The sequence below is a fragment of the Solanum verrucosum genome, unplaced genomic scaffold, assembly GCF_900185275.1.
Source record: "Solanum verrucosum unplaced genomic scaffold, falcon-dt-bn FXZP01000150.1, whole genome shotgun sequence".
Taxonomy (NCBI): Eukaryota; Viridiplantae; Streptophyta; class Magnoliopsida; order Solanales; family Solanaceae; genus Solanum; species Solanum verrucosum.
Genome location: NW_026020371.1, coordinates 2,823,854 through 2,836,704, shown reverse-complemented (window position 1 = coordinate 2,836,704; position 12,851 = coordinate 2,823,854). Strand labels below are relative to the sequence as shown.

At 33.0% G+C, this 12,851-nt stretch overlaps 3 protein-coding genes across 3 annotated transcripts in view; all 3 read right to left on the bottom strand.

Moving 5' to 3' along the window:
- The window catches only part of LOC125838361 (protein TONNEAU 1a-like), a 1,213,107-nt gene that overhangs the window by 588,527 nt on the left and 611,729 nt on the right, over window positions 1-12,851 (bottom strand). The window lies entirely within an intron of this gene.
- LOC125838365 (uncharacterized) overlaps window positions 1-12,851 on the bottom strand; it is a 532,039-nt gene that overhangs the window by 268,135 nt on the left and 251,053 nt on the right. The window lies entirely within an intron of this gene.
- LOC125838419 (uncharacterized) lies at window positions 4,252-5,316 on the bottom strand. Its single transcript, XM_049517481.1, has one exon. The coding sequence runs from the start codon at window positions 5,314-5,316 to the stop codon at window positions 4,252-4,254; it is 1,065 nt and encodes a 354-aa protein (XP_049373438.1).

Sequence of the window (12,851 nt, the reverse complement as noted above, 5' to 3'; positions counted from 1 at the left end):
CTTCTTTTAATAGCACACTACCAAACAAATTAGTGAAAACAGAAAGAGATGTGAACATGTTATTATTTTCAAACCTATACATTTAATAGACAGTTGTGTTAAGATAATTAAGAAGTAAATTGTTTTTGCTGTTTTAAAAAATTGTGAATTGTTGTAAAACAAGAGGAAAATATAAGAATACTAAACAATATAGGAAGATAAGTGGTGATGGAAAATATAAATCTCTTCAAGTGTGTATTTTCTAAGAGTGAAGATTACCTTTTATAGGATGTTTAAACCATCCTTTTACAACATTTGACAATACGTTACTATAATAATAAATGGATACATTACGTTAGGATAGATTAGGAGAAACATCCACACAATTAAGTGGATTTGTAACACTCCCCCTTGGATGTTTATAGATAATGTGCCTCGTTAAAACCTTACTAGGAAAAATCCAATGGGAAAAAGCCTAGTGAAGGAAAAAGAGTACACACATCTTGTAATACGCCTTGAGTGTTGCCTCATTAAAAACCTTACCAGGAAAACCCAATGGGACAAAACCTTGGCTAAGGGAAAAAGAGTGCAACGCGTATTTTACTCCCCCTGATGAAAAATTTATTTGATATCTTGGAGACGACGCATTCCAATCTTATATCTTAGCTTCTCAAATGTTGACGTTGGCAATGCCTTAGTGAATAAATCTGCAAGATTATCACTCGAACGAATCTGTTGAACATTTATCTCACCATTTTGTTGAAGATCATGTGTGAAAAAGAACTTAGGTGAAATATGCTTTGTTGGGTCTCCTTTGATATATCCTCCCTTTAATTGAGCTATACAAGCAGCATTATCTTCATACAATATTGTTGGAGTCTTTGTTTGTACAGAAAGACCGCATAATTGCAAAATGTGTTGAGTCATTGATCTCAACCATACACACTCTCGACTGGCTTCATGAATGGCTATTATCTCTGCATGATTTGAAGAAGTAGCAACTATTGTTTGCTTCATCGAACGCCATGATATAGCTGTACCTCCATATGTGAATAAATAGCCTGTCTGAGATCGAGCTTTATGTGGATCAGACAAATAGCCAGCATCTGCATAACCGATCAATTCTGACTTGGATGCATTAGAATACAACAATCCCATATCAATTGTTCCTTGAAGATATCTGAATATATGCTTAACACCTTTCCAATGTCTTCTTGTTGGACATGAGCTAAATCTCGCCAATAAACTTACTGCGAAACAAATATCTGGCCGGGTATTGTTGGCTAGGTACATTAGTGCCCCAATAGCACTAAGATATGGTGTTTCATCACCAAGAATCTCTTCATCCTTTTCTTGAGGTCGGAATGGATCTTTATTTATATCGAGAGATCTCACAACCATCGGGGTACTCAATGGGTGTGATTTATCCATGTAAAATCGCTTCAAAACCTTTTCAGTATATGTTGATTGATGGATAAATATTCCACTTTTCAAATGTTCAATCTGAAGGCCAAGACAAAATTTTGTCTTTCCAAGATCTTTCATTTCAAATTCTTTCTTCAAACACTCAACAGCTTTTGAAAGCTCTGTAGGAGTTCCAATGATGTTCAAGTCATCAACATAAACAGATATTATTACAAATTCAGATTTTGACCTTCGTATAAAAATACAAGGACAAATAGGGTCATTCTTATACCCTTCTTTTAGCAAATATTCGCTAAGACGATTATACCACATTCGCCCTGATTGTTTCAATCCATATAAGGATTTCTGAAGCTTTATTGAACAACTTTCTTTTGAATTTTCATATGCTTCAGGCACTTTGAGTGCTTCAGGGATTTTCATAAAAATATTGTGGTCTAGTGAGCCATATAAATAGGCTGTGACAACGTCCATTAGATGCATTTCAAGCTTTTCATGAACTGTCATATTTATTAGATACCTGAAGGTAATTGCATCTACCACAGGAGAATATGTCTCCTCATAATCAATGCCAGGTCTTTGCGAAAATCCTTGTGCCACAAGTCGTGCTTTATATCTTACGACTTTACCATTTTCATTGCATTTTCGAACAAAAACCCATTTGTACCCCACTGGCTTGACACCTTCAGGTGTTCGGACTATTGGTCCAAAAACTTCACGTTTTTCAAGTGAAGCCAATTCTGTTTGAATTGCTTCCTTCCATTTTGGCCAATCATTTCTCTGTCTACATTCATTGACAGATATTGGCTCCAAATCCTCATCTTGTTGCATTATTTCAACTGCAACATTATAGGCAAAAATATTATCCACCACAATATTATTTCGATTCCACATTTTTCTCGTCGAGACATAATTTATAGAGATTTCCTCATTCTCATTATTTTCTGGGACATGGACCTCTTTTTTGGTGTCATCATTTATTATGTCTCGGAGCTCTTCATGCGCAATTGCCTCCATATTATGATCATCTTGATCATTTATTCCTTTCCTTTTTCGAGGATTTTTATCCTTAGAACCAATTGGTCTACCACGTTTTAAGCGTGGTCCAGACTCATTTGCCTTAACATTTTGTCCTATCGGGACATCAACTCGAACTTGAGCATTAGCAGCTGGGATATATGATTTAGTAACCCGTGGAAGGTTAGTAAATGCATCCGGCAGTTGATTTGCAATATTCTGCAAATAAATTATCTTTCGAACTTCCAGCTCACATTGATTTGTTCGAGGGTCTAAATGAGACAGTGAAAGTGAATTCCAATCTATCTCATTTTCCAACTGCTTTTGTTCTCCCCCTAATGTTGGGTATACTGATTCATCAAAATGACAATCAGCAAACCTTGCCGTAAATAAATCTCCAGTTCTAGGTTCCAAATATTTTATAATAGAACGAGATTCATACCCAACATATATCCCCAACCTTCTTTGGAGACCCATCTTTGTGCGTTGTGGTGGAGCAATTGGAACATATACCGCACAACCAAATATTCTAAGATGGGAAATGTTTGGCTCCTGACCAAAAACCAATTGTAATGGGGAGATATCATGATAACTGGTTGGCCTTATGCGCACAAGTGCCGCTGCATGCAAAATAGCATGCCCCCAAACAGAAACGGGCAACTTTATTCTCATCAACAATGGTCTAGCTATTAATTGTAGACGTTTAATCAATGACTCTGCTAAACTATTTTGAGTATGAACATGTGCAACAGGATGTTCAATTGTTATTCCCGTGGACAAACAATAATCATTAAATGCCTGAGATGTAAATTCACCAGCATTATCAAGATGAATTGTTTTTATTGCATAATCTGGAAATTGTGCTTTTAACCTTATTATTTGAGCCAACAACCTCGCAAAAGCCATATTGCGAGTTGATAATAAGCACACATGTGACCATCTTGTAGATGCATCTATCAAGACCATATAATATTTAAATGGTCCACATGCAGGGTGAATAGGTCCACATATATCACCCTGTATCCGTTCCAGAAATGCAGGGGATTCCATCCCAACCTTAGCCACTGATGGTTTGATAACCAACTTTCCTTGTGAACAAGCAGCACAAGAGAATTCCTTTAATTGAAGAACATTTTGGTTCTTCAAAGAATGCCCATGTGAATTTTCAATTATTTTGCGCATCATATTATAACCGGGATGGCCTAACCGGTCATGCCAAATGATAAAATCATTAGAACCAGTAAACCTTTTGTTTACCACGGCATGTGATTCAACTGTACCAATATTTGTATGGTACAACCCAGAAGAAAGTGCAGATAATTTTTCATGCACAGTTTTCTTCTCTGCAGTTATTGTAGTAATATAAAGGTATTCAACCTTTCCTTCATTCGCAGTCTCAACATGATAGCCATTTTGGCGAATAACCTTGAAACTTAACAAGTTTCTTTGAGACTTACTACAATACAATGCATTATCAATTACCAATAATGTCCCTCCAGGTAGTAATAAGGCCGCTCTTCCAGAACCCTCAATCAATTTTGTACTACCGGATATTGTATTAACATATGCCTTTTTCATTACCAAATGAGAGAAATATTTCTTTTCTCTTAGTATCGTATGAGTTGTGGCACTGTCCAGAAGGCACATATCTCCATTACTCATATTGGATCCAACTGAAGACTGGAAAAATTTATTTATCTTCATAAAAATAAAAATACATAATAAGAAGTACGAAATTTAACAAAACAAATCTTAAGTACATAAACTTTAATGAAGACATTAAAAATACATTAAAAAAAAACATTATTCATTTCCCAGTTCAATTGTCAATCTTCAGTTGCGATTCCTAAAGAAGTCCTCAGCTTCTAGATGAGTAATATCATCGAGCCCATCAAAAGCATCATCTTTCAATGCTAAATTCGCCTCAACATTCTCATCATATTTTTGAGAAGACCCTGCCTGAGCATCATTTTTTAGAGTCAAATGTGACTCCACTCGGGCATTAGAAGAGGAGGCACCACCTCTATTCCCTTTCCTTTTAAAGGAATTTTGATACAGCCTGACAAAATGCTCAGGTGCCCGACATTCATTTTTCCAGTGACCTTTAAGGCCACAACGATGACAGTGATCGCCTTTGCCTTTTGAAGGATTATTTTGAGAACCCATATTGTTCTCCCTTTTGTTATGACCACCACCTCGACGATTATCATATCGTCTTTTGCCTTTGCCACGTCCACGCACAATATTATGGCCTCGATTATTTTGTCTTATTTCAGACTGGCCGTGTGCTTCTACCCCGTGGGCCTCCGGTAATGGAGCACTTCCAGTGGGACGGGCTTCATGATTTTTCATTAAAAGGTCATTATGTTGCTCAGCCACCAGAAGGCATGAGATTAATTCAGAGTATTTTTTAAAACCCTTTTCACGATATTGCTGCTGTAATATTATATTGGAGGCATGGAAAGTAGTTAGTGTCTTTTCCAACATGTCCTCATCTTTTATAACTTCCCCACATAATTTTAATTGGGAAGTGATTCTAAATACAGCAGAGTTATACTCAATTACAGTTTTATAATCTTGAAACCGTAAGTGCATCCACTCATAACGAGCCCTTGGCAATACAGTTGCCTTGAGGTGGTCATACCTCCCTTTCAAACCTATCCATAATTCAAGTGGATCTTTCACTGTTAAGTATTCAACCTTCAGGCTTTCATCAAGATGATGACGAAGGAAAATCATAGCTTTCGCTTTATCCTGACTTGATGCCTTATTTCCTTCGATTATACAATCACCAAGACCCTTAGCGGTAAGGTGAATTTCAGCATCAAGTACCCATGACAAATAGTTCTTTCCAGAAATGTCAAGTGCCACAAATTCAAGCTTTGACAAATTCGACATGATGAAAACTATCATAAAATAATTGAGTTAATATTATGATGTTGGTTTGTTTATTATAAATGACAAATTAATACTTTAAATAATAAAGTATAGGATGAGTATAAAATATATTATATACATGAACATTAATGTTAGAAAAAAAAAATGTAAACTCATGAAGCATTGAAACGGTAAGAGTTAAATATATTTTCTACTTGTTTTAAGTATCTATTACTAGTTTCAAGTAACGTCAAAGTTTGGTAATAATTTCAAGTTGTATTTAATACAATACTATATTCTTTATGACGCACAAAATGTATGACAAGAAAATACTTACGAGTATTCTTACTATCATGCTTATCATATTGCTTAATATTAAATTTAGAGTTATAAGTTAGTAGCATAAATAACATAACAATATAAACTTGAAACGTATTGATTATTATGCCTAGTAAAGTATCATAATAATATCTAAAGCAAGTTCTGAATGCAGTAATTAAATCGTTGATCAAAGACTTATGTAAGTCCTATTAGATATGTTATAAACATATAAATTAATGTATACCTGACTCGAAAAGAAAATTGATCAACTTTTAGGAAAAAAGATAATTCCGAATTAAGTAGGTTTTAATTTGGTTAGAGACTCGTGCTGATAACGTGTTGTAAAACAAGAGGAAAATATAAGAATACTAAACAATATAGGAAGATAAGTGGTGATGGAAAATATAAATCTCTTCAAGTGTGTATTTTCTAAGAGTGAAGATTACCTTTTATAGGATGTTTAAACCATCCTTTTACAACATTTGACAATACGTTACTATAATAATAAATGGATACATTACGTTAGGATAGATTAGGAGAAACATCCACACAATTAAGTGGATTTGTAACATGAATTGCTTTTTTAAAAAAATTTAATTTTTGGCCTTGTGGGCCAGATATATTGAAAACAAAATGGACAAATTACTTAACTACACTCTTTTACTTACCTTAATATCCATTTATCTCTACTTATTTCAAAATTTTCAAAAATCCCTTATTTACCTATGTATCCCGCATGTATCCCGTGCACAACGTTATGTATCCCGCTATGTAGAATGTATCAAACGCTATGTATCTCATGCACAACACTATGTATCCCGCTATGTGAAATGCATCAAACCTAATGTATCCGTGCACAACGCTATGTATCCCGCTATGTGGAATGTATCAAACCTAATGTATCCTGTGCACAACGCTATGTATCCCGCAAACATCATTTTTAAGGGATTTTTGGTAAATAGAAAACTAGAAGGGATAAGATGTTATTTAGTACTTATAATATGTGGTTCCTATAATTTATACCAAACAAAATTAAGTCCACCAAAGTAATGGGACTGGCCCAAACCCAGACCAGGCCCAAAAAATGTAACTTAACCTAAAATTAAGGAAATTAAATCTAAATTTAGTGGGAGTTTGATCATGAAAAAAAAATCACTTTATTTAAAATTTTTGAAGTAGGAATTGCAGTTGTGTTTGGCCATATTATTGCAAAGAATATTTAGAATTTGAATGTACTTTTTCTATATGGATTTATACCCATAATTTCAAAACACTAGAAAAATAACTCAACTTGACTAATTTATCCGAAAGATACAATAAAATTTCCTCTAAAAAACTAATATCTCAAATAGATAGACACATAATGCCATAAACTAGATCTCATATATGAGTCATTACATACTAGTACAAATATTGTTCACTTTCTTTGAAATTTTTGAAGTTAGAATTGTGTTTGGTTATTATTTTTGCTAATAATCTTTAGTTGTTTGAAAATACTTTTCCTAAAAAAGCTTGAAATATAATTTAAATGGAGCTGTTTTTATAAAATAAAAATTAAAAAAGTAGGATATATATATATATATATATATCAGGCATGTAATTGTATTTATCTTTTTGAGTTTTTTTTTTTTTTTTTGTAAATTATAACAACATCCAATTGATAATCTTACAGAAAGCAAGATGTTTTACCTTAACATAGTTTTGGTTTTCCATTCTCAAATACTCATATACTCTTTTCTTACATCAATATTTCTTAACATCTTAATACATCATATGACAACAACATTCTGTTTAAAAACTACTTCTATAATATGAGATCGGGTGTCCATGATTCATTTATTGTGACTCTCCTTTAAACTGTTTTTCTGCACATGGTTGATTATTTCTACTTTCAAGTTATTACTTCAATGTTGTAACAACCTGACTTGGTCGTTATGAATAGTCTATTGGACAGGAATTTGGGACCAAAAAAAATTTGGGTAGTAACTTGAAAATTCATGGCTAGGCTAGCCTTAGATGAAATTTGGGTTAGGTGAGGTCTAGGGCCATCTGAGGAAGAGTGGGGTCTTTTTTTAGATTTGACTAATGTATACTTGTAGCTAAGACATTAAGGAATTCATAAGGCCTTTTGAAATTGAATTCGAGTTAGTAGAACTCCCGAAATTTTACTTGGCACGAAGGATATTAATCGAGACGTCAAGGAAAGAGTTTGTTTTGTAAAAAGGGCCTTTTTACAAGTTGAGGTCGTAGAACTTTCATCGACCTTGCTATAGTGGAAGGCACCTCGATATAGCAAAGTGTGCAGACCACTATAGCAAGGTAAGTGTTGCTATAGCGGCGTTATAGCGAGACAGGGGCCGCTATAGCGAGCCGAATTGAGATTTTATGCAAAAAACTGCCCAAAACCCCTATTTTCTATATTTTTATTCTTGAAAACAGAGAAGGGCGATTTTAGGCAGCCTGCATTAATTTTTCCACGAAAATCACTAGTAAAGGTAAGAATTCAACTCCCTAATCTTGTTGATTATTTCTTAGGCCTTAGAAACTAGGTGGTTAACATTGGGGGGAGGTTTTGAGCATGCATTCATCGTGGGAAGGAGCCCTAAGTTGGGGAAGATGATCACATTTTGGCCAAGGTTGAAATTTGTTAGTAATTCGGATAAATTAATAGGCCATTATTGATTGATAATTGTTTGTGTTGCTTATTTTAGACCTTGAACAAGACAAGGCACTTCGCAAAGGGGAAAACTCGAGCTATTTAAAATTTTCAAGGGTCTTGATTAGATGTAGGTGATGGTTATATTCTTCCAGGTTATTTTATATTTGCATGTTTATTGCTTATAGTGCATGTTTATTGCTTATAGTATCATATTGTGCAATATGTAATAGGAAGCAGGTGAAATGAACTAGTGATAGTAAATTGTAGGTTCATGTAGTCTTATTCATTGTGCTATGTGTTGATGCATGTTATAGTGTAATGTGATTATGCATGCTTGGTGTGCTTGTTGGTTGGATCGGATACCACGCCAATACATGACATTGTTTGTTGGCTCAGATACCATGTATGGTATGATTATTGACGGTTGGCTCAAATACCATGTCTGGTGTGATACTGTAGTTGGGGTTGGGTTCCATGAAAGGATCAAATATGTGTTTGAGGTTCCATGAGAGGACCAATTTTGCATTATGATTATGTAAGACATGTTATGCATTGGTTAGTTCTAGTTTGTGGTTTTCATGTCATGTTATTGAGAGTTTAGGTGTGATTGATGTTTGTCGCTATATTGTATATTGCCTTATGATTTCTATTGGGTTATGAACTACTTATGTGTGTATGTTAGACTGGTCGCGTGAACCTACTAATACATGGTGTTTTATGTATTGATACTGCACTTATTTCTTTTCTTGTTGAGTGTAGTGAATCTTCTAGAGGCTAATTCGAGACCTCAGTTGAGAGACGTCTCATTTCAAGTCCAAGGATGAGCTTTGTCTTTCAGGCTTCCAAAGATTCCTCTATGTTTTCTTGTCCTTTTGCTCGGGCATGGACTATTGACTGAGTTATGTTTAATTTCGGGGTTGCACCCCCATTTTGGATTTGTTTAAAGTTTTGGTATGGTAACTTTTAGTTCTTATGGATATTTCCGCAATGGTTGTTTTTAGATTATTGGGTTGAGTTTATGGGAACTCAATTCTTTTATATTTAAACTATTTCCCTTATTATTATTATTATTATTATTATTATTATTATTATTATTATTATTATTATTATTATTATTATTATTATTATTATTATTATTATTATATTAGACTTATTTGTTTAAATGGTAGTGGGTTGGTTCGGGTTAGATGGTTCTCCTGCCGGTTTGTTTAGGGTGGGTGTCACTCACAATGGTCTAGATCGTGACAAACATGGTATCAGAGCCCTAGGTTCATTGATCTCGCCATACCAAAACTAGTTTAGCATAGTCATGTTGAACAGTACAGAGACATTTGTACTTTATGCTAGAGGTTGCAAAACTTTAGAAAATTTCCTTTTTTTCTTCGTGCTATGACGTGATTCCAATTGATATCTACTGATCCAAATTGATATCGAATCCCGTTCATACTTTTGTACGCATATGGTTAATACTAGATGCAATGGAGCAAGAGTGGTAGCTCTAGCAACGGAGCTAGCAACTGAGCCCACAACGAAAGGACATGAAAGATGGACAACACCCACTAGAGGTGGAGCTCAGAATGTGAGCACACCAATAGGAGCGACCCCACCCCCACCCCAGGATCCACTTATTGAGAAAGAGGTGGAAATTGAGATCAAGGCTAAGGTTGAGCCTAAGGGAAGGACATAGACTAGGGTAGCAGGTATTCCCCCTAAGAGATTGTTTGTAGGTACTCGCTTTTCTGAGTGGGTTGGCCGGCACTGGAGCCATTCCCACAGTTTAGGTTGCTTAAGTTTCCGTTACTTATAAGAAGATATTTTTTTTGAATTAGCATAAAATTTGAATTCAAAATAAAACACAAAGATATATTTGGAATTCGAATCAATATATTTGTCCTTATGAACTTCTATAATATCCATGCACTGCACGAGTACGAAATGCATAGATTAATCATGAATTAAATTTTATGTTCATATTTGTATTTTATAATAATTTATTTATTACTTTTTTTATTTTAATTCATTTGTCTTATTTTAATTTGGCACATAGTTTAAAAAAATAAATCAAACCTAAGTTTACTAAAATATCTTTTAATTTTGTGCCTTAAACATGTTACATGAAAAAATGAAATTTAAAAATTGTTAAAAAAGAAAAAAGAGATAGTTTTAGATGTATTAAAAAACTGAAAAATAAGTTGAATCAAATGAAGTATTTGATTTGTGTCCCAGGTACAATAATTTAAAATAAAGATTTGCCTTGATAACAGTTCAACGGACTATTATCAAGACAAAAAAAGTCGTGTAGTAATAATATTAATTCAATGTATTTAATTAAATAAGATAATTAATTTTTAAAAATATTGACAAATAAATAATAAATATTAGTTAATTTTAATTTAAAATTTGATTACATTTTATAAAATTCAAGAATAGGGTAAATACTTCAATTGAATACTTAAAAGAAGTTGCTTATAGTTTATAGAGATATTAAAAACTTTTATTGTATTGTTGAAAAGAAAGAATAATGTGGCATGACATTCCATTAGGAGAGAGGAGTTTTTTTTTTGGAGGAAAATAAGAATAGTTTAGTGATACTATGATACCAAAAGAAACATAACTGATATTATAAGGTAAATATTCAAACATGTGTGACTATCTAATTAAAAGAGAAAACACATAACCCCTCCCTTCTCCGAACTTGGCAGGATAACTTACTTTAGTACTTAAACTACACGGGCGTTTAAATACTCCCTTAATATCTTTGAAGTGGATTTTTTCCAACCCTCTGAACTCCAGCCCAACGCGCGTGTTGAAACAGGTTTCTCCGGCGCATTAATCATATAATTTACCTTTTAATTTTTTAAAAAAATATATATTAAATCCATTTTGTCCCTCTAACGGTAATATCCGACCCAATTGAGGAGCAATTTTCACCTTCAAGAACAACCCTAATTTCCTCTTCTCCTTCACCATCTCAATTATCCAAAAATGGTGACCTAATTTCTTATTTTTTTTCTTGATTCATCTCAAATCTTAGCTTCTCAAACCTAAAAGTTGTATCTTTGAAGGAATAATTGTTTTTCGAGAAAAGGTAAAATTCAAACTTATTCTTCTTCATCTTTAGGCAAAAACCTAAACTCAAATGCTACAACCATCCAAACGAAAATTACTAACCTGGGAACTTTGAAACACCACAAATTCAAAAAATCCCTTTACAATATGCGTTGAAGATCCCTTCACAATAAAATGAGATTAGGTTTAATTTTAGAATGACGATGGTATCTGAGATTTAAGGATATTTGTTTAGAAATGGGTCGAATTTTATTTTAGGAACGTGTGGGTTATACATAATTAATTAAGTTATTTTTTAAAATCATTAGTGACGTGAATGAATGAAAACGCGCGTACATAACAACATCCAACCTTCAACTAGGCTGGAGTTCGGAGGGTTGAAAAAAGTTCACTTCAAAAATATTAAAAGGGTATTTAAATGTCCGTGTAGTTTAAGTGCTAAAGTAAGTTGTCATGCCAAGTTAATGTTCATTAACAAATAACTTTTCATATTTCAATTTAAAACTTTGATAAAAGAAGATAATTGCATAAATATAATGAATGAGAAAAAAAGAATAAAAAAAATAAGTTCATAAATTTGTATTTAGATTTATTATACAAATAAATAAATTTATATTTATTTAATATAGTTTATTATATTTGATAAACCCAGATGAATTATACAAGCATTTCCTCTCTCTTTCTCTTGTGCTATATTATATTGTGGTGAGAAATGCTTATCATACTCTGAAGCTTCAATTTTGGGTGGGCAAGGTGACAATTGCTGCTGAAACATTCTTATTCTCATTATTTTGCTTACTTTTCTGAGTTTTGAAGTGGTACTCAATTCATTATTAATTACTTCTTATACCTTGTTTGGATGGTTGTTGCATGTCGTATTGTATTGCATTATTAGTTTAAATATAATGTTTGTTTGATTGTTACTCAAATTCTATTATATTGTATCGTTTAAATCCATTGTTAGGTAACGATTAAAAGACCTATTTTATGTAACAATCGATTTGGTTTGGTCGCGTTGTTATCTTAATATTTTCTTCTCATTTTGTCTTTATTTATTATTTAATAATTATATTTCAATTTTTACCCACCTTTTCATAGTAGCTCTATCTTGTATCCTACTTTTCTTGTAGGTTTATCACTCAAATTATGAAAGTGTGATAAAATGTAACGACGGAGAACAATACAATATATTCAATTATTGTACGGATTAAAACAATATAGTACTACAATTTAACACAAAACAATACAATACGATACATTATGAAACTATATGTAATCATCATCCAAATTATTTCTATGTCTGTCAAATTAGATGTTTATTTACCACTGTAGGCTTTCTTTGATAATTGGCAAGTTGATAATTATTTTTAATTATTTTATCCAATCGTATAATTAGTTTCTCAGTTTAATTTGATCTACTGTACTTGAAAGATGAAAAAGAAAGGTACATTGGTTGTGGTGGTTATATAATTGGGTGTTGTTACTCAAAACTTGACCCCACTTCTTA